The following is a 23,349-nucleotide window of genomic DNA, read 5'->3' on the forward strand; positions in this document are numbered from 1 at the left end:
TAATGAAGAACTTTGTAAAGGCAATGGATAAAAATGTAAAAGCATTGAAGATTCTCATAGATACATTTCCAAGGTTGAGTGAAACAAAGATAAGGGAAATAGTCTTTGTTAGATCTTAGATTCATAAGCTTCTTCAAGATGAGGAGTTTCTCCGTTTGTTGCAGGGCAAGATTAAAAAGGCTGCATGGATAGCATGCGCATTATTATACTAGTACCTATTTTGGGGAGAAGCTCAAGAGCAGATAACTAGGAGTTGGTGGAAATTCTCCTCAAAACATATAAGGATCTTGACTGTATCACATCTTTAAAGATTCATTTCTTATATTCACATCTAGACTTTTTTCCACCAAACTGCGGAGCAGTGAGCGACGAGCATGGTGAGAGGTTTCACCAAGATATTACAGCTATGGAGAAAAGATATCAAGGAAAATAGAATCAATCGAAGCTTGCAGATTACTGTTGGACAATTGTGAGAGATGATCCAATGCAGGAGTACAAGAGACAAGCAAAAAGTTTTGTCACTGATACCGGACCAAATTTTGTAGTGCAATTCCTGCAACTATTTATAATTCACAAAAGGACAAAGGGTTTAGACAGGTTAAAGTTATTTAATTGCTCCTGTTTCCTCTAAATAAATATCAGGAAATGGTTGTAACAAAATATTCTGCATCTTTATGTTTTGCAAAAATAATAATGTTTCAAAGTATTGAAACTTGTATGCATTAATTATGTGTAGACATAAAAGGAAAACTCTTTGATATGATAGAAACTGGAGCCAACTAAAAATTTTCATTGTTATTTTTGTATTCAGGAGGTCATAATCATTAAGAAATGGCTCATATGTAGAACAGTGCTATTAAATAATTTAGAGCTTTACTAAGGGGCCTGTTAATGAATGAAGCATCATCATTTTTCTGTGTGCATTCATTGATAATAATCGGTAAATCACAATAATAAAATAGATTACTATTATGCAGATAAACCTCTAGAAAAAGTTTTGATGAAAATTCACGACTTGTGTAAAACATGTTGAGGTGGGCTGAAGTGTAAAATAGATTAATATGGGCTTTAATAGCTAAGTACAATTTGCGTCCGGGATGTTTCATTGTCCACATAATATTATACCTAGTCAGGCTTTCTGCAATTCATTGCAAGAGAAGGTTTACATGTTACGTGACTAGTAAAAATCTTCGTGATTTCTGGCTATGGATTTTATCAAATGTTGTATTACATTTACTTGACCAAGGGCATGCCATTCATATCATAGAGGCAGAAAATGTGGCTGGAATGGGGCTCCTGGAGAGATGGAGCTTAGCGCTCAGCCATGGCCTTCACTCTCCAAATGCACTGCATTATTAACAAGGAAGGGGGTTAAGGTAAAGGAGTGAAAAGAAACAGGAGTGCCTTCTGTCTTGGATGGAAAAAAAACAACAATGCAGACGCCACTTTCAGTGTAAAAAACGGCACGTTATACTAAAATGCAGCATAATAATATATTTCAGTATGAGGTTTATGTAATTTCACATCTATTGGAAATAGATATACGTAGATATGTATTTTCTATCTACGAAAAGGACAAATATTCTGTAGTGACACATAAACAACTGTACAAAGTATTTTCTCATAGAGAGTAATATGCATAATCCATACACACTGGCAAAACTCCAGCGTTCATTCACCACAATTGTATTATATTGTGCCTGATCTATACATGCAGCCTGAAATGTCAGTATATGATTGTGCACAGATGGATTTCAGTTAACTGGAGGCAATATTGGAAAAAGATTCCTCTATGGAATGGCATCCACCCCGAATCATGTTTTCAGCGCTCAGCTTTCATGTATGGATTTAGCATATTACTCCCTATGAGAAAATATTTTGTACAATTGTTAAAATATTACTATGCAATGTGCGTCATGTTCTTTATATGTATGTATACAACCCCTCCCTCCCAACTTCTGGCCTCCAATAAAATTTGTAATTATTTGATAACCAATTATGCGATCTGTCCTTGAATTTTATAATAGTTCTACTATATGACTGCATGAGAATCATTTTGCTAGAAACTTCACACATATATATATATATATATATATATATATATATACACATATACATATGATAGGCATTATTTCTTATCCCATGAGTAATTTTTGATCTATCTATCTATCTATCTATCTATCTATCTATCTATCTATCTATCTATCCATCAAGACACACTCAATAAAGGAGTGATGGAGTGGTTCTGCAGGTGGGGACCACAGACAACATCTCAGTACCAATGCTTTTCGGCTGAAACTCAGGGCCAACCGCACCAGCATATGGTCTCACAAGGGGTTTGAGCATCTCATCTCGGTACCTAATGGCAGTCAGGCTACCTCTCGCGAGCACATGGAGGGCTGTACGGCCCTCCAAAGAAATACCACCCCACACCATTACTGACCCACTGTCAAACCAGTCATGCTGAAGGATGTTGCAGGCAGCAGATCGCTCCCCACGGTATCTCCAGACTCTGTCACATCTGTCATATGTGCTCAGTGTGAACCTGCTTTCAACTGTGAAGAGCACAGGGCACCAGTGGCGAATTTGCCAATCCTGGTGTTCTGTGGCAAATGCCAAGCATCCTGCAAGGTGTTGGGCTGTGAGCATAACACCCACATGTGGATGTCAGGCACTCAGACCATCCTCATGGAATCGGTTTCTAAACATCTGTGCAGACACATGCACATTTGTGGCTTGCTGGAGGTCATTTTGCAGGGCTCTGTGTTGTGAATTCTGTTCTCGAACTCCCTCCTGTGGTCATGAATGGTACTTCGGCGAGTTTGGCCCATGGACTCCCTCTGGTGGCTGTGAGTGGAGCTGCTGGTTCTGAGGTTCCTTCCTCAGCTGACCTCGTTTGGTCCCAGGCTGGCTGCTCTATTTAACTCCACTCAGATCGTTACTTGATGCCAGCTGTCAATGTTCTAGTACTGGTTCAGATCTCTCTTGGATCTTTCTGAGGACCTGTCTACTTCAGCAGAAGCTAAGTCCCTGCCAGTTTATTTGCTTATCTTTGTTTCCTTGTCCAGCTTGCTATCATGATATTGCCTTGCTAGCTGGAAGCTCTGGGAGGCAGAGTGGCACCTCCGCACCGTGAGTCGGTGCAGGGGTCTTTTTGCACACTCTGCGTGCCTTTTTGTAGTGTTTTGTGCTGACCACAAAGATACCTTTTCTACCCTCAGTCTGTTTAGTGAAGTCTGGCCTCCTTTGCTGAAACCTGTTTCATTCTTATGTTTGTGACTTTCATCTTAACTCACAGTCAATATTTGTGGGGGGCTGCCTTTTCCTTTGGGGAAATTTCTCTGAGGCAAGTTAGGCTTTATTTCCTATCTTTAGGGGTAGTTAGCTCTTAGGCTGTGAAGAGGCGTCTAGGCAGAGTTAGGTACGCTCCACGGCTATTTCTAGTGTTTGTGTGATAGGATTAGGCTTGCGGTCAGCAGAGCTCCCACTTCCCAGAGCTCGTCCTGTGTGATAGTTTAACCATCAGGTCATTCCGGGTGCTCCTAACCACCAGGTCTGTAACAGCTCTGGCAGTGCTCCTCCTGTTCCTCCTTGCACAAAGGCTGAGGTAGCAGTTTTGCTGCTGAGTTGTTGCCCTTCTATGGCCCCCTCCATGTCTCCTGATGTACTGGCCTGTCTCCTGGTAGCGCCTCCAGCCTCTGGAGACTACGCTGACAGAGACAGCAAACCTTCTTGCTACAGCTCACATTGATGTGCCATCCTGGATGAGCTGTACTACCTGAGCCACTTGTGTGGGTTGTAGATTCCGTCTCATGCTACCACAAGTGTGAAAGGACAACTAACATTCAAAAGTGACCAAAACGTCAGCCGGAAAGCATTGATACTGAAATGTGGTCTGTGGTCCCCACCTGCAGAACCACTCCTTTATTGAGTGTGTCTTGATAATTGGCAATAATTTCCATCTGTTGTCTAATTCCATTTGCACAACAGCATGTGAAATTGATTGTCAAACAGTGTTGCTTCCTTAGTGGACAGTTTGATTTACTTGGAGTTATATTCTGTTGTTTAAGTGTTTCCTTTATTTCTTTGAGCAGTGTACATATATATATTTAAATATAGATAGTAGACACGAGTAAATAAATTAAAGTGGAACTGAATTCAACTCAAATTTTACAAAAAGTTGCATTAGTCAAAATGTGGACTTTTTGTAATTTGCTTCCTCTCAAATATGGCAAAAAAAACAAAACTACTGGCCGTTATGGAACCATTAAGGGTCATCAAAAGGCTAACAAATTACAAAAAATCCACATACTCACCTTAACGCTCACCACTCTGACTCCAGAATTTGAATGTTTTCTGATCTACTATAAATATACAACCCTGGCAAAAATTAAGAGACCACCACATCAAATCTCTGTCATGGACAGCCCAATCTCCAGACCTGAACCCCACTGAAAACCTCTGCAATGAAATCAAGAGAATGATAGTCACAAGTCATCATTCAAAGAAGAACTGCTTACATTTTTGCGCCAGGAGCAGTGTGAAAGACTGGTGGTAAGCATGCCAAGACGCATGAAAGCTGTGATTAAAAATCATGGTTATTCCACAAAATATTGATTTCTGAACTCTTCCTGAGTTAAAACATTAGTATTGTTGTTTCTAAATGATTTTGAACTTGTTTTCTTTATTTGAGGTCTGAAAGCACTGTTTTTTTTATTTTGACCTTTTTTCTTTGTCAGAAAAAAAATACATTTATTTCTTGGAAATTCAGAGACATGTTTTCAGAAGTTTATAGAATAAAAGAGCAATTTACATTTTACCCAAAAATATACCTATGAAGAGAAAAATCAGACAAACTGAACATTTTGCAGTGGTCTCTTAGTTTTTGCCAGAGCTTTATATATACAGTGCCTTGCGAAAGTATTCGCCCCCTGGAACTTTTGAACCTTTTCCCACATATCATGCTTCAAACATAAAGATACCAAATGTAAATTTTTGGTGAAGAATCAACAACAAGTGGAGCACAATTGTGAAGTTGAATGAAATTTATTGGTTATTTTAAATTTTTGCCGAAATTCAAAAGCTGAAAAGTGGGGCGTGCAATATTATTTGGCCCCTTTACTTTTAGTGCAGCAAACTCACTCTAGAAGTTCATTGTGGATGTCTGAATGATCCAATGTTGTCCTAAATGCCTAATGATGATAAATATAATCCACCTGTATGTAATCAAGTCTCTGTATAAATGCACCTGCTCTGTGATAGTCTCAGGGTTCTGTTTGAAGCACAGAGACCATCATGAAGACCAAGGAACACAATAGGCAGGTCCATGATACTGTTGTGGAGAAGTTTAAAGCCGGAATTGGATACAAAATGGTTTCCAATACTTTAAACATCCCAAGGATCACTGTGCAAGCGATCATATTGAAATGGAAGGAGTATCATACCACTCCAAATCTACCAAGACCCAGCCGTCCCTCTAAACTTTCATCTCAATCAAGGAGAAGACTGATCAGAGATGCAGCCAAGAGGCCCATGATCAGTCTGGATGAACTGCAGAGATCTACAGCTGAGGTGGGACATTCTGTCTATATGACAACAATCAGTCGTACACGGCACAAATCTGGCCTTTATGGAAGAGTGGCAAGAAGAAAGCCATTTCTTAAAGATATCCATATAAAGTGTAATTTAAAGTTTGCAACAAGCCACCTGGGAGACACACCAAACATGTGGAAGAAGGTGCTCTGATCAGATGAAACCAAAATCTAACTTTTTGGCAACAATGCCAAACGATATGTTTGGCGTAAAGGCAACACAGCTCATCACCCTGAACACACCATCCCCACTGTCAAGCATGGTGGTGGCAGCATCGTGGTTTGGGCCTGTTTTTCTTCAGGAGGGACAGGGAAGATGGTTAAAATTGATGGGGAGATGGATGGAGCCAAATACAGGACCATTCTTGAATAAAACCTGTTGGAGTCTGCAAAAGACCTGAGACTGGGACAGAGATTTGTCTTCCAACAAGACAATGATCCCAAATATACAGCAAAATCTACAATGGAATAGTTCACAAATAAACTGATCTAGGTGTTAGAATGGCCAAGTCAAAGTCCAGACCTCAATCCAATCGAGAATCTGTGGAAAAAGCTGAAAACTGCTGTTCACAAACGATCTCCATCAAACCTCACTGAGCTTGAGCTGTTTACCAAGGAAGAATGGGCAAGAATTTCAGTCTCTCGATGTACAAAACTGATAGAGACATACCTCAAGTGACTTGCAGCTGTAAGCGCAGCAAAAGGTGGCAAAACAAAGTATTAAGTTAAAGGGGCCAAATGATATTGCACGCCCTACTTTTCAGTTTTTGAATTTCCACAAAAAATTTAAATAACCAATAACTTCACAATTCTATTCCACTTGTTGTTGATTCTTCACCAAAAATTTACATTTGGTATCTTTATGTTTCAAGCATGATATGTGAGAAAAGGTTGAAAAGTTCCAGGGAGCCGAATACTTTCGCAGGGCACTATATATATATATATATATATATATATATATATATATATATATACACTGTATATACTATGGAGAAAATAAATATTTGATATACAGCCGATTTTTGCAAGTTTTCCCACCTACAACGAATGGAGAGGTCTGTACTTTTATCGTATGTACACTTCAACTGTGATAGACAGAATCTTTAAAAAAATCCAGAATATGGGATTGTATGAGTTTTACATAATTAATTTGCATTTTATTGCATGAAATAAGTATTCGATACAATAGAAATACAGTTCTTAATATTTGGTATAGAAACCTTTGTTTGAAATGATAGAGGTCAGACGTTTCCTGTATTTCGTGACTAAGCTTGCACACACTGCACCAGGGATTTTGCCCCACTCCTCAATAAATATCTTCTCCAGATCTTTCAAGACATTGAGTTTCAGCTGCCTCCAAAGATATTATATTGGGTTCATGTCTGCAGACTGGCTAAGCCACTCCAGGACTTTGAAATGCTTCTATTGGAGCCAGTCCTTAGCAGCCCTGGCACGACTCATCTTCACAGCTCTTACTAAAGGAGGTTGTTGGCCAAAATCTCATAATACATGACCCCATCCATCCTCCCTTCAATATGATGCAGTCGCCCTGTCCCCGTTGCAACAAAGGACCCCCAAATTATGATGTTTCCCCACAATGCTTCACAATTGAGATGGTGTTCTTGGGTTTGTACTCATCCTTCTTCATCCAAATATGGCAAGTGGAGCTGTTAGCAGAAATTTGTATTTTCGTCTTACCTGACCACATGACCTTCTTCCATGTCAACTCTGAATCATCCAAATGGTCATTGGTGAACTTCAAATGGGCCTGGACATGTGCTGGCGTGAGTGTAGTTCTGGGCAGACTTTTGATCTTTCCTAAAATCATCCTTACACCATGAGGGAGATCTTGTATATAGCCCCAGACCAAGGAAGATTGATAGTCATCTTGTATTTCTTCCATTTTCTAATAATTGTGCTAACAGTTGTTACTTTCTCATCAGGCTGCTAGCCTATTGTCCTGTAGCCCGTCCCAGACTTGTGTAGGTCTACAATTTTGTTCCTGGCGTGTTTAGACAGCTCTTTGGTCTTTGTCATGGTAGAGAGGTTGGAGTGTGATTCATTGTGTGGAAAAGTGTCTTTTATACAGGTATCAAGTTCATTCAGGTAAAAAAATAAAAAGTTAGATTTCAGGTGATTTGTTATGTGCTGCCCAGGGACATACAGTCATCCAATGAAAGGTAGAAACGTAGATTATTATTTTAAAGCTTTAAAATTTATTGCTACGCATATCGGAGCAGTGCTTGCCCCATCATCCATTTAAATCCAGTTGAGTTTATACAGGTGCAAGTAATACAGGCAATGAGTGCAGAATAGAGGCCTTCTTACAGAAAAACTAACAGGTCTGTGAGAGCCAGAATTCTTGCTGGTTGGTAGGTGATCAAATACTTATTTCATGCAATAAAATGCAATGTAATTACGTAAAAATCATACAATGTGATTTTCTGTTTTTTCTTTTTAGATTCTGTCTTTCACAGTTGAAGTGTGCCTATAATAAAAATTACAGACCTCTCCATTCTTTGTAGGTGGGAAAACTTGCTAAATGAGCAGTGTATCAAATACTTATTTTCCCCACTGTATGTGTAATATATGCATATTGCACTAAGTAACTCAATATCACATGGCTGGTTTTCATTATAAAGACTGGTTTTCCATTTTTAAAATGATATGATTTTTACATTTTTAGGGGAAATGGAGGAGCTAGAAGCCCTCTGGTTAACTGGCATTTGCCATAATGAGAAGAACGAGGTGATGAGCAGTCAGCTGGATATTGACAACATGGCTGGAGTCTTTTACATGCTGGGCGCCGCTATGGCTCTGAGTCTCATCACATTCATAATGGAGCATCTCTTCTTTTGGCAGTTCCGTCACTGCTTTATGGGTGTTTGTTCTGGAAAGCCAGGTCTGGTATTTTCTGTCAGCAGGGTAAGTACAAAATATGTCAGATATTTTATTGTCCATCATATTCTTAGGTCAACCGATTTTATCCTAATATATAGGACATGTTTTTTTCCAACATATTGTAAGGCAGTAAGAATACAACTTCAGTGACTGACGTATAATTGCTGAGAAATTTATTACTTTACCCATAGTACTTGGTAGTGTTGCTGTCTTGGCTAGCCCAGTAAATATACAGCAGGTAGCTAAAAAAATAAACCTTCTGACAATTTATTTTTGTCCTTCATCATAGAACTAAATTTTATTGCATGGCATATACATATACAGTTGCTTCTCACAAAATTAAAATATCATCAACAAGTTAATTTATTTCAGTTCTTCAATACAAAAAGTGAAACTCACATATTATATAGAGTCATTACAAACAGTGATCTATTTCAAGTGTTGATTTCTGTTAATGTTGATGATTATGGCTTACAGCTAATGAAAACCCAAAAGTTATTATCTCAGTAAATTAGAATATTTTATAACACCAGCTTGAAAAATGATTTTAAAATCCGAAATGTTGGCCTACTGAAATGTATGTTCAGTAAATGCACTCAATACTTGGTCGAGGCTCATATACAATTTTGCTTTAGTCTAATTATTCTTTATTCATGTCCCTTCAAATCCCCAAGTTCATCAAATTCTTGTCAGGACCCCTGTATTTTCGACAGCAAAAATATAACTGCAGACTGCAGCATGAAAAATGACTTATATTTGGAAATATTAGCCCACATTGTACTTTGATCATTCTGTGGCATTTTTAGAAATGTTCTAAGAATTATTCAATGATCCAAGACAGAAAAACAACTACCGTACTTTGCTAGAAATTTAATGTTATCAAAAATCATCTGACACTTTATTAAGAATAGATATAAAAATAGGAATACCAAAGAAAAATCAAACCATGTAAAATTGAAAACTGAAATAATGATGCCAAATAAGAAAAAATTGATATATATCAAAAACATTGAGCAGTGTCAAATAAAAGGAATTCATGAAACACATTCAAAGCCAGAACACCATACAATGCAAAGGAGCAGCATCATTAAAAGTACACTTAATGCCAAAATAATGCATTAAAGGTGTTTTATTCTTCAAACTACAGAAGAGACAGAAATATATCCAAATGTCCTTTTATGCTATTTAATATTTAATAAAATTAATGATAAATACATTCCATAACTATTAACTACAGTCTCTGCTTAATTGTAATAATTAAGTGTCTGCAGGCTTTGAAGAGATGAAAATGTATTACAATTATTGTAAGTATTATTATAGTCAGATACAATATTTAAAAGACTAACGTACAAGATAAAAGTGTGAAAAAGTCTAAAAAATAATTATTGGCTAAATAGACCCTGTAAAACATCATGCTATAGCAACATAATACCCAAGGAGTTCTTATTATGGGCCTGCAGATACTACATTTTTTGGACTTTAGAATGTATCTGATGATCTAAGATTTTAGATGGCAGAAAACAGGAAAAAATATTTCTTAAAATTTTAACTTCCCAAAGAAGTGGAAGGGTAAATGTCACTAGTGCTGCACAGGTGACAGAACAGGGGGATAGGGTACAGCAGCTACACATGAGCATTCCTTTGTATAATATGTAATCTTACCAAAAAGATCTGTATTCCAGTAATGTGCACAATGATATATAATGGCAAACACTTAAATAACACTATTAAAGGGTTATTCCCAGAATATCATTATTTTTCACAAAGCATGGTAAATGCTTTCTTATTCTTATTATATAGACTAAGCCCTAGATAACATATATTTTTTGTACCTTTGTGTCTATTTTCATCTGTTTGCCCTTTGTGTATCCAGCTTCACATAGCAGAATGGGCAGCCTTATTCTTATCTGCTAATACTAAACTTCCCAACAGCATTGCTTCTCCTCAGTGCTGCAGACCCCTCCCTCTGTCTCCTGTGTGCTCCTGGCTAGCCCCACATCTCTGATTTATCATCATGCTAATTTATGTTTAATATTCACCTTACACCTCTGTGCATTCTCTTTTTCTTTACAGTACACAGTCTGACCAATTTTAACTTTAGCCATCTACAGCCGTTTAGCTGAAGTGTGGTTTTAAAATATTAGCGTATAATAGCTTATAATATTAAAATATTAGCTGGTTCTAACAAAGCCCAATAGTCCAATACATGTCCATAATGACAGTACACACTTATATTTCTTGCCTGCATCTGACAGATCAATGATTCAAATCTATACATGCCACTCTATTGATGCATATAGCAGAAGATAATCCTCCACCACATGCATAAATAGAGAGGAGGCATTTGCAGTTTCAAATCACTGACCTCTCAACAACAGACAAAAATCACAGATCAACTAATTTCAGCACCTGTATGCAGAGTCCCATCCTACAGTTTTTTTCTCCTCACAGCCCCTATATATAGCCCATGCTGCCATACATTGCTGCTCTTAGTTATCAGCACACAGGAACATCGTTGCTTCCTGATATGAGCTCCTGTACAGTAATGAAGGAGGTTCCAGTATCTTCTGTGATATCATCCATTGTGGTAGAAGCTTGATTCCACACAACACAGCTATGCTGGCAGGATGCCTGCTAAAAGTGACCTCGCTGTGCATGATCAACTAGGGCCCCTAAATCTATAGTACGGTTCCAATGGCAGCTGAAGGGTTAAAAGAGCCATGAGTGTGATCCTTAGGTGGGTGATATATGCAGAATGGGGCAGATTTAAAAATGAAATGTGTGTACATTACTTTAAGACCACATTGTGGTTTGGGGAATAATCCTTTAAAGGTTTAACAAAACAATAGGAAGAATTGCATTGAATAGAGTGAGAAATATACAGATTTCATTACTGGCTGTTTAACATCTGCAAGTTGCACCTTGCATACTTAAAACTGCTCTTGATTTTTTTTGTGTCCCCTGAACTAGTGAATGTAAAGTTGGCAAACTAATTAAATTGACCTCACACAGTGCACAAAAACAGGATTAAGACTTGAGGTTCTCCTAAGTTAAAGGGAACCTGTCACCCCCAAAATCGAAGGTGAACTAAGGGTACTGTCACACTAAACGATTTACCAACGATCACGACCAGCGATACGACCTGGCCGTGATCGTTGGTAAGTGGTTGTGTGGTCGCTGGGGAGCTGTGACACAGACAGCTCTCCAGCGACCAACGATGTCGAAGTCCCCGGGTAACCAGGGTAAACATCGGGTTACTAAGCACAGGGCCGCGCTTAGTAACCCGATGTTTACCGTGGTTACCAGCGTAAATGTAAAAAAAAACAAACAGTACATACTCACATTCCGGTGTCTGTCCCCCGGCGTTCTGCTTCTCTGCACTGTGTAAGCACAGCGGCCGGAAAGCACAGCGGTGACGTCACCGCTGTGCTCGCTTTCCGGCTGGAAGGCGCTCACAGTGCAGAGAAGCAGAACGCCGGGGGACAGACACCGGAATGTGAGTATGTACTGTTTTTTTTTTTACTTTTACGCTGGTAATCACGGTAATCATCGGGTTACTAAGCGCGGCCCTGCGCTTAGTAACCTGATGTTTACCCTGGTTACAAGCGAACGCATCGCTGGATCGCTGTCACACACAACAATCCAGCGATGACAGCGGGAGATCCAGCGACGAAAGAAAGTTCCAAACGATCTGCTACGACGTACGATTCTCAGCAGGATCCCTGATCGCTGCTGCGTGTCAGACACAGCGATATCGTATGGATATCGCTGGAACGTCACGGATCGTACCGTCGTAGCGATCAAAGTGCCAATGTGTGACAGTACCCTAAGGCCACCAGCATCAGGGGCTTATCTACAGCATTCTGTAATGCGGTAGATAAGCCCCCGATGTAACCTGAAAGATGAGAAAAAGAGGTTACATTATACTCACCCAGGGGTGGTCCCGGTACGATGGGCATCGTGGTTTGGTCCGGGGCCTCCCATCTTCTTACGATGACGTCCTCTTCTTGTCTTCACGCTGTGGCTCTGGCGCAGGCGCACTTTGTCTGCCCTGTTGAGGGCAGAGCAAAGTACTGCAGTGCGCAGGCGCCAGGCCTCTCTGACCTTTACCGGCACCTGCGCACTGCAGTAATTTGCTCTGCCCTCAACAGGGCAGACAAAGTATGCCTGCACCGGAGCCGCAGCATGAAGACAAGAAGAGGACGTCATCGTAAGAAGATGGGAGGCCCCGGACCGGACCGCGACGCCCATCGTAACGGACCGCAGCGGGACCGCCCCTGGGTGAGTATAATCTAACCTCTTTTTGTCATCTTTCAGGATACCCCGATGTACAGAATGCTGTAGATAAGCCCCTGATGCCGGTGGGCTTAGCTCACCTTCGATTTTGGGGGTGACAGGTTCCCTTTAAGGCTTTGTGCACATGTGGAATGGTGTGCGGATTTTTCCGCACTGATTTCGATAAATCCGCAGGGCAAAAACACTGCATTTTTCCAGCGGATTTATCGCGGATTTACTGCGGATTTACTGTGGTTTTTGTGCGAATTCTTCTGCGGTTTTACACCGGCGGTTTTCCAATATGGAGCAGATGTAAAACCGCTGCGGAATCCGCACAAAGAATTGACATGATGCGGAAAATAAACCGCTGCGTTTCCGCGCGTTTTTTTCCTCAGCATGTGCACAGCATTTTTTTTAATTTTCCATAGGTTTACATGGTACTGTACACCGCATGGAAAACTGCTGCGGATCTGCAGCGTCAAAAATGCTGCAGATCCGCAGTAAAAACCGCAGCGTGTGAACATGGCCTAACAGTTGATGTAAGGTGCAACCACCATAATAAAGCTACAGGTAGCGTTTATTACTGTAGTGGATGCCTTTGTGGATGCAAACAACCTGTTTAGATATCTAATGTCACTTTATTCTTGTGGTTATATCTTGATTGAACTGTTTTGTCTTGTGGTTCTGCTGTTTTTGAGTATTGCTTATTTTCAATTATAAGGTTTTATACAGGTCTTTTGCGCTTGGGTTTTAACTCAGAAATGTTTTATTGGCATTATATTGGTGTAATATATACAATGTGCTGTAAAATTTATTGAGCATGTGCTTGGTAATACAGTATATAATAGCATTTTATGAGCTGCAGAATTGAGACAAAGTGATGGTGACAGTCAGCTGAAGGCAGTGAGATCAGCAGAAACCCATTGTAAGAAGGAACTGTGAATTATTTTATGTTTCTTTCATGTTATCATTCGAGTTAAATGCAAATGGCAATGCAAAATGCACACCAGCTGCTACCCACTAGATCAACGCTATGGAGATTTCTAATAAAATCTAGTGGCTATTTTCTAGGATTGCCCTGGCTGTAGTTACCGTGTTACAGCATGAGCCACAGAAGTCAGTTACAACTGCATAATTGATTTCAGCAGCTAAAATCTGTTACCAGACTGTCACATGTATTTAGTTAGTAGCAAACCCAGCTGAGCTGGCAAAACTGTTTACAAATTATAGCACTTGGCCGGCGCTCCTAGCACAGGGGATGTAGGTAATTCTGCCAGTCTCCTCCCAAATCTACTCTCGTTGTTAGCTGGTGTCATTTGAAGAAATGTAAAAACAAGAAATCTTGAATTATTTTTAGTGTAAGGTTGCATTATGTTTTGAAAAATAAAAAAATTAAACAGTGATCAGGTTTTAGTCTTTTATATTAGGGTTTAGAACTCTGACATCTTTCTAAAATGTAGAAATTATTACAATCATCCCATATCTACAGCTTGCTCTGTTCTTTGTTAATTTTGATGAATATTATATTATTATTTCTTTGTATAGTATATATTTGGTTCCAAAATTTAAACTATGATGTTCTTTTAATAAAAAAGATGATGGGCATATATTCTAAAGCTAATTTATTTTTGCATTTTAGGGCATATACAGCTGTATTCATGGAGTTCCTATTGAAGATAGACAGTCTACTATGAACTCTCCATCAGCCACGATGAATAACACTCACTCTAATATACTTCGTCTTCTGCGTACTGCCAAAAATATGGCCAACCTTTCCGGAGTGAATGGTTCTCCACAGAGTGCATTAGACTTCATACGACGAGAATCTTCAGTATATGATATCTCTGAACACCGGAGGAGTTTTACTCACTCCGATTGTAAATCCTTTCAGCCAGAGGAGAATCTTTTCAGCGACTATATCTCTGAAGTGGAAAGGACCTTCGGAAACCTTCAACTTAAAGACAGCAATGTGTACCAAGATCATTTCCATCATCATAGACCACACAGTATAGGAAGTAATAGTTCTATCGATGGGCTGTATGACTGTGATAATGCTCCTTTCACAACACAGCCAAGATCACTGTCTAAGAAACCTTTAGATATAGGTTTACCATCCAAACACCCAACACCACAAATAGGGGATCTTTATGGAAAATTTTCTATTAAAAGTGATCGGTATGGAGCCCATGATGACTTAATTAGATCAGACGTTTCGGATATATCTACACATACAGTCACCTATGGCAATATTGAAGGTAATGCAAAAAGGAGAAAACAATATAAAGATAGCTTAAAGAAGCGTCCAGCATCAGCTAAATCACGTAGAGAATTTGATGAGATAGAGTTAGCCTATCGTAGACGCCCAAGATCTCCTGATCACAAGCGTTACTTCAGAGACAAGGAGGGACTGCGAGATTTTTATTTGGATCAGTTCCGGACAAAGGAGAACAATCCACATTGGGAACATGTAGACCTAACAGATATCTACAAAGAACGAGGGGAGGATTTTAAGCATGAAAGTTCTTGTTCTAACAGGCAACATCAGAAACATACTGGTGAGTTTGGGCAGAATGAACGTAAACATGGAACCGGAGGAAATGCTTGGGAGAAAAATGTTGGTAATATGGAGTGGGAGGACAGAACTTCAACCAACTTCTGTCGCAATTGCCCTTCAAAGATGCACAACTACACAGGGCAAAATGCTAATCGCTCAGCATGTATCCGTTGTGAGGTGTGCAAGAAAGCAGGAAACCTTTATGACATCAGTGAGGATAATTCTCTACAAGATTTGGATGCCAGACCAATTCCACCTGCCAATTCTAAATATCCTCAAAGTCCATCGAATGGCAAAGCCCAGAAGCGTAACCGAAGTAAACTTCATCGCCAGCATTCTTATGACACTTTTGTAGACCTTCAGAAAGAAGATGTGACCTTAGCACCCCGCAGTGTCAGCTTAAAGGATAAGGAACGCTTCCTGGATGGTAGCCCATATGCCCACATGTTTGAAATGCCCAATGAATCTTTTGCCAGCAAGTCCCATGGCCCAAGCCACAATCCTGGGGGATACATGCTCAGCCGCTCCCTTTACCCTGACCGAGTCACCCAAAACCCATTTATTCCCACATTTGGGGATGACCAATGTCTGCTGCATGGGAGCAAGCCCTACTATTTTAGGCAGCCTGCTATTGGTGGCTTGAAGGGAAGGTCGGACGTCCGAGGGACTGGTAAATCACTCACTTCTTTACATGCAGTTCCCCCCGGACATTTCCAAAAAGACATTTGTATAGGGAACCAACCCAATGCCTGCATTGCAAACAATAAGAACCCCAGATCTTTCAACAACTCTACCAATGGCCATGTGTATGAGAAGTTATCCAGCATTGAATCTGATGTCTGAGGGGGAGGTGGGCTGGGACCTAAATTCTCCCCTTCCCAATTACAAAATGTTATTCTCTTACAGTGAAACAGGACAGAGGTGTTCCTGAATGCTGTTGGAGTTGGATAAGATGCAGCCTTTTTATTCCCTCTCATATTTCTTCTCTTTCTGGGGCCATCTAGTATTTCTATTTCATGTGAAGTCCATATCCCAGCCTGAAGAAGCATCAAGATGACATCAGATGGGGTGGGGAATCTGTTTTAACTTACAAACGACTTGGGCTGAGTGCTGTAAGGGAGGGAGGAGGAATGGATACAGTATTTACAGACATTCCTGAGTTTTCTTCCAAAACCATGAAATGAAGAGCTGGGAGAAGACTAAGTTTCAGGAGGAGGAAGTTTTTTGCAAAGAATAAAGAAATGGTGGCACAGGGAAAGATGTAGAATGACAGAGGGCACTGCTTACATTATAGGAAGCTTCCACAAACCTTCTGGGAATAAGGGTGCACAGTAATCATCCTTGTTATTGAGCCAATGATATCTGTTATATGTATCGAAAGGGTTACTGGGAACTGCCCATTGTAAGTGATAATGTATGTTTGTACTGAGGATGTCTGAAGGCACTGCTAGCCAGATGTCTAGGATTTATGCATCATAAAGGAAGACATATCCACTTGTCCATCCATATTAAACTCCCATTTACTGATTTTGCTGGTACATATTGCACATTCAGGTTCCTCCTTTTTATCTATCACATATAGTCTCTCTAGTCACTAATTGTTTAGGGTTATAATAAATATATATTCACTGCTAACAAAACAATTAATAATTTCTTTAATAAACTAATTAATTTTTGCCGATTGCTCAGGAAGACAACAACGCTATAATATTCAAGGCTGTTGACATAACTGCGCATGAACATTTTAGTCCATAAGCAAAAAACTACATTATAAATAGTAAACTCTTACAGAGAATCCAGCAATGTAAACTTAGAATAGTTTTTATAACTTTTTATATTTAGTTGGCTGTGAAAAATTCTAGATTTTGCGGTCCAGCAGTTTATCATTTCAATATTTTCAGCCATAACAAACATAATTTAACTGACTGTTTTAGGAAATTAGACATAGACAATAGAAATAGACATGGTACTACATAAGATATAAATCACATCAGGATCCAAGGGCTTCCTAGCATGGCACTGTCTTTTCAGAAACATACGGTATAGCACCAGTCTGGGCTAAAAACTAATAATGTCCTTCATAATGAAGGAAGAAATGGGAGCAGTTTAAACTTCTTTCAAATAGTTCCAAAAATGCTATTTGTCTTTACCGATGAGCTGTCACATTCTTACAGAAACCTAGGTTGTAATGGTCATGGATGCATGAGCAGCTCAAATTGAGGTAGCAAACAATGATTGCTAACAAGGATCAAGTGTGACATTATCATGATGGTATTTTGATTCAGCTGCATGTCAGTCTGTAGTGCAAGGTTCACCTAAGCATATTCATTACATTTTATAAAGCAAAGTCACACATTAGAGGCTGAATGGATGGACAATGGGAAGATTGTATTGGAAATGGTATGGTTGATGTGATGATTGTGGGCAGTACCCTAGCACAAGAGCTATGACCACAAGGGCATTAATCTTCATTTCTCTTAGATGATACTTGGTTATAGCTAGAGATAAAGGGAAGCGTCAACCTAGCCTCCAATTAGTCCTTCCGTCACATTGAATGTGAGGGGAGAGAAATCAGGGTGCCGCTTCGGTCATCAGAAAACCAGGATGGAATCACACTGTCCATAGTTAATTTCTTTTCTCTCTCTCTCTCTTTTTTTTGTAAATATGTGGTTGAAACTTTTTTGAATAGACTTATAAATGAATTTATAGTGACACAGAGGGAGATGGCTGCGTGTCCTTCCCCTGAAACACCTATTTTTATAGGTTTCAAGGCTCTGTATCCCTGTGCCATTTCCCTGAGCTTCTGGATCATAGTTCTTATTTATTTATTTTTTTAATCAACTTCATGTGCCAATTTATAGAGCATGATCCTTGAGGGTTAAGAAGCTCTTTTATGTGCCAATTGCTTTGAGTTGTCGAATGCCAGGCTAAAAATCCATGTGCCAAAATACTAAAGCCACCTTAGAAATAAGACTCTCATAAACGTCTACCCTGACTTATAGCCTACACATCTATGAAGCCATTCAACCAGAATGTGAAACTGGTATTTCATCCATGTTGTTATATGGTGGAGTCGCTGATAGAACATTATTTAACCCCTTCTCTGCCATGTTGTTCCTCAGCTAACTCTTTAGGAGGTGTTGAAATGAAAGATATCTCTTGAGGTCCAATGAACACTTTGGGGCATTTGTATCAAGGTTCAGTTTGGTTTGTAGAGTTAGTACAGCAGTGTATTTTGCATTTATAAAGAACAATGATTCAGCTCTATAGAACTGAACCTGCAGGTTAAACCACACACTGAACGATCTGTTATTTCTGTATAGCAGGTTAATTCAGTTGTATATTACATATACTTGGTGACTAACAGTATGGGGAAATGAAAAAAATGATTTACTGAGATACATTTTAGTAAGCAGTACCTTGCGTGGTCTAACCTTCTCACTGTTATATAATTCTTTAAAGACTATTTTGTTAAAAGTAGTTCAAATATTGACATATGAAATATGTAATTAATTTACTTAATGTATCAGTGTTTTGGTGCATAAGTTCAATATGTGAACTGAGGTATTTTATTTTTACAGTTAAAAGGGTTTCCCAATGAAATAGGCGATAAACATATCTAGTGGTGAGTCTGACTGATGGATCCCCCACTATTGCTAAAATGAAGTCTCCGATCCTTTGATCCTCCTCTCTGTGGTCAAGATTAAAAGGAACTGTATGGTTTCTTGTGCATGTTGCCACTTCATTCATTGTCTTTGTGAATGACGAAGACAGATGAGTAAAGTTCTCATTGTCGCGGAAACCCCATTTAGGGAGAGCTTTAGGGGAGACAAGGGATCTAATACATTTGCCAGTGTTGTCAAAATCAATGCGACGCTCGATCCGAGACAAAATATACAAATGAGTTTGTCTGTGCGCAAAGCCTGACTGGCCCATCCTCAAATGTATTTGTTTTTTATTGTCTTCAGAAAAAACAAAGTTATAGTACATTATCACAAAGGGATATGTAAATTACAGAAAAAGCTAACAGATTTCAGGCTTAAACCACATTTCAAGTATCTTTAACAGCTTATCCGAAAACCAAAATCTTGTTCAGTTACAACTTGTACGGAGCATGCAAAAACGCATGAGTCTTAAAACTAGACACATTGATGTACATTGCTTAAATGATTGTAAAAGCAAGATATAAAATTATGAAAGAAAGATATAAATTTTAACCATAGCATCATCTGCCTTCATTATTCACAAAGACGGTGAATAGAGATGTAGCACCCATGCCACTCCATGCAATCCCAAGTATGGGGAACAGGAAAAGGAAACAAGAGATCTATTTCAATGATTGCTAGGGGTTTCAACATCCATGCCACCATGGATCAGACATTTGTCACCTATATTATAGGTAGTTGAACATGTATTTCTTGAGAAAACTGCTTTATTGTATTTATTTCATTAATTATCTTTGGCAATTTTTTTCTAACAGTTTACTAAGTAATCCCTATAAGTTTTTTTAGTTATAAGTATTTCCTTTCTTTCTAATCTATCCATTTGAATGTGTTTTTTGCAAAGCAATAACATTATAGATTATGTAATGTAAAAAATGTAAAGGTTTTGTCCAGTTTTAACCTACAAGTCTACAGTCACTCTATGTGACTGCAGAATTGTGAATCCTCACATAGCGCCCACTGCGTGCTGTGAGAATTCCCCGGTGTCAGGTGCATGAACGCATCGCAGTGATTGTAAAACATGCGGTCACATGCCAACTAGATGGGTGCAACCTCGTTCAATGCAAGTGTATTAAGCAAGGCCAAATACAGTATACTCACATGGCCAGCCACTTACGGCACCAGCAATGGAGAATCCCCAGTGCGCACAGTGTGAGGATTTACAAGTCTGCAGTCATATTGAGTGATAATAGACTTGCAGCTTAAGACTGGACAACCCCTTTAAGGTTACAGAGTCGCTCCTTTATTCTCCATTAGTTCTTGCACACAGCCAATAGATATTTTGCTATATAACTTCACTATACGTGTGGTTCAGTGTTCCAGTACATAACGTATGTATCATGGCTTATGTATACTTACACAAAGATTAAGGAGATGTATATAACATTGCACATTATAAAAATGCAGCACATCATCTGACCAAATATGAATGTATAGATAATTCTGATGCCTAAAGCACACTTGATTTGTCAGAAGGTACTTCACAAGGCAAGAACGTCTGTGTGCAATTTAGCTGCAATTACTCATTCATTGCATGTATCTTTATGTAATCGTGTATTCAAAGGATAATTGCAAGTGCTATGCTGTAATTGCAGTGTCAGTCTGAGCGCTTACCATGATGTCATGTGTATTGGCTTATAACACATTCAAAGAACTTGGCCTTTAATTATGTTACTTCATTCAAGCACAAGACACATTAAAAAGAGGCTATAGACAAAGTAGACTATTTGTGCACCTTGAAATATTACTGAAATTAGTGTTTCTGATGAAATACACAGACCTGGCCAAATAGTCTTTGTCTATAGCTATATATACAAGGGGCGGCCATATCATTGGTGAAACCCGTGCAGCAGCATGGGGGCCAAAGAGGTAAGGAGGTTCAATACCACTTCCAAAACAGGTGGAATTTAGTATTTTGATGAGCTATTGGACTACAAAGGGCTTATACATTTTTCTTGCACAAAGGCTCTCTTCTGACTGTGTCTGCCACTGTGTAACACATATACTTTCACTACTATTAATTTGTATTAAATTTTTATATTATTTAGTTCACTCATATTAAAAGTTACATCGGCACATATGATATTTACCCTGTAAATTACAATATATGCATAGTATTATAGATTATATTATTATTATATACAGTGGGGGAAATAAGTATTTGATCCATTGATGATTTTGTACGTTTGCCCACTGGCAAAGACATGAGCAGTCTATAATTTTAAGGGTAGGTTAATTTTAACATTGAGACATAGAATATCAAAAATAAAATCCAGAAAATCACTTTGTAAAAATTATATAAATGTATTTGCATTTTGCAGTGAGAAAAAAGTATTTATCCCTCCGGGCAAACAAGACTTAATACTTGGTGGCAAAACCCTTGTTGGCAAGCACAGCAGTCAGACGTTTTTTGTAGTTGATGCGTACATGTCACTAGGAATTTTGGTCCACTTCTCTTTGCAGATGATCTCTAAATCATCAAAATTTTGAGGCTGTTGCTTGGCAACTCGGAGCTTTAACTCCCTCCATAAGTTTTCTATGGGATTACGGTCTGGAGACTGGTTAGGCCACTCCATGACCTTAATGTGCTTCTTTTTAAGCCACTCCTTTGTTGCCTTGGCTATATATTTTGAGTCACTGTGTTGCTGGAAGACCCAGCCACGACCCATTTTTAGTGTTCAGATGGAGGGAAGGAGGTTGTCACTTAAGATTTTATGGTACATGGCTCCATCCATTCTCCCATTGATGCGGTGAAGTAGTCCTGTGCCCTTAGCAGAGAAACACCCACAAAACATAATGCTTCCACCTCCATGCTTAACACTTGGGACTGTGTTCTATGGGTCAGAGGCTGCATTTCTCTTCCTTCAAATATAGCGAGTTGAGCTAATGGCAAAGAGATAATTTTTTGTCTCATCTTACCACAGCACCTTCTCCCAATCACTCACAGAGTCATACAGGTGTTCATTGGCAAACATCAGTCAGGTCTGTACATGTACCTTCTTGAGCAGGGGGACATTGCGGGCACTACAGGATTTTAAACCAATACAGCATAATGTGTTACCAATAGTGTTGAGCGATACCTTCCGATATTTGAAAGTATTGGTATCGGATTGTATCGGCCGATATCCGAAAAATATCGGATATCGCCGATACCGATACCCGATACCAATACAAGTCAATGGGACAAAAATATCGGAAGTGATCCTGGATGGTTCCCAGGGTCTGAAGGAGAGGAAACTCTCCTTCAGGCCCTGGGATCCATATTCATATGTAAAATAAAGAATAAAAAAAAAAAATAGGGATATACTCACCCTCTGACGCTGCAACCGGCAGCCTCCGTTCCTAAGAATGAGCGAGTGAAGGACCTTCGATGACGTGGCGGCTTCTGATTGGTCGTGTGACCGCTCATGTGACCGCTCACGCGACCAATCACAAGACCGCGACGTCATCGCAGGTCCTTCACTCGCTCATTCTTAGGAACGGAGGCTGCCGGTTGCAGCGGTTACTACCAGGGCGCGTCAGAGGGTGAGTATATCCCTATTTTTTATTTTTATTCTTTATTTTACACATGAATATGCATTCCGATCCCGATTCCCAATATCGCAAAAATATCGGAACTCGGTATCGGAATTCCGATACCGCAAATATCGGCCGATACCCGATACTTGCGGTATCGGAATGCTCAACACTAGTTACCAATGGTTTTCTTGGTAACCGTGGTCCCAACTGCCTTGAGATCCTTAACAATTTCCACCTGTGTAGTTGTAGGCTGATCTCTCACCTTCCTCATGATCAAGGATACCCCAACGAAGTGAGATTTTGCATGATGCCCCAGATCGATGTTGATTGACAGTCATTTTGTATTTCTTCCATTTTCTTAGTTTTGCACCAACACTTGTCTCCTTCTCACCCAGCGTCTTACAAATGGTTTTGTAGCCCATTCCAGCTTTGTGCAGGTCTGATCTTGTCCCTGACATCCTTAGAAATCTTTTTGGTCTTGCCGATGTTGTAGCAGTTAGAATCTGACTGATTAATTGACTCTGTGGACAGGATTCTTTTATAAAGCAGACTATGTAAGACAGCTGTATTTAATGCAGGTAATGAGTTGATTAGGAGCATCTATCTGGTCTGCAGAAGCCAGAACTCTTAATGGTTAGTAGGGGATCAAATTCTTATTTCTCACTGCAAAATGCTAATAAAATTTATATAAGGTATACAATGTGATTTTCTGGATTTTATTTTTGATATTCTATCTCTCAATGTTAAAATTAACATATGCTTAAAATTATAGACTGTCCATGTCTTT

General features: G+C 39.3%; 1 protein-coding gene across 1 annotated transcript in view; it reads left to right on the forward strand.

The window, feature by feature from the left end:
* The window catches only part of GRIN2B (glutamate ionotropic receptor NMDA type subunit 2B), an 820,631-nt gene extending 804,333 nt beyond the window's left edge, over window positions 1–16,298 (forward strand). The window contains exons 13-14 of the mRNA XM_077276818.1: window positions 8,278–8,516; window positions 14,407–16,298. Of these exons, the coding sequence (XP_077132933.1) occupies window positions 8,278–8,516; window positions 14,407–16,164 (1,997 nt within the window). The 3' untranslated portion in view covers window positions 16,165–16,298. The remainder of the gene's footprint in view (window positions 1–8,277; window positions 8,517–14,406) is intronic.
* The last annotated feature ends 7,051 nt before the right edge of the window (window positions 16,299–23,349 follow it).

Source organism: Ranitomeya variabilis, chromosome 8, assembly GCF_051348905.1.
Source record: "Ranitomeya variabilis isolate aRanVar5 chromosome 8, aRanVar5.hap1, whole genome shotgun sequence".
NCBI classification, from domain to species: domain Eukaryota; kingdom Metazoa; phylum Chordata; class Amphibia; order Anura; family Dendrobatidae; genus Ranitomeya; species Ranitomeya variabilis.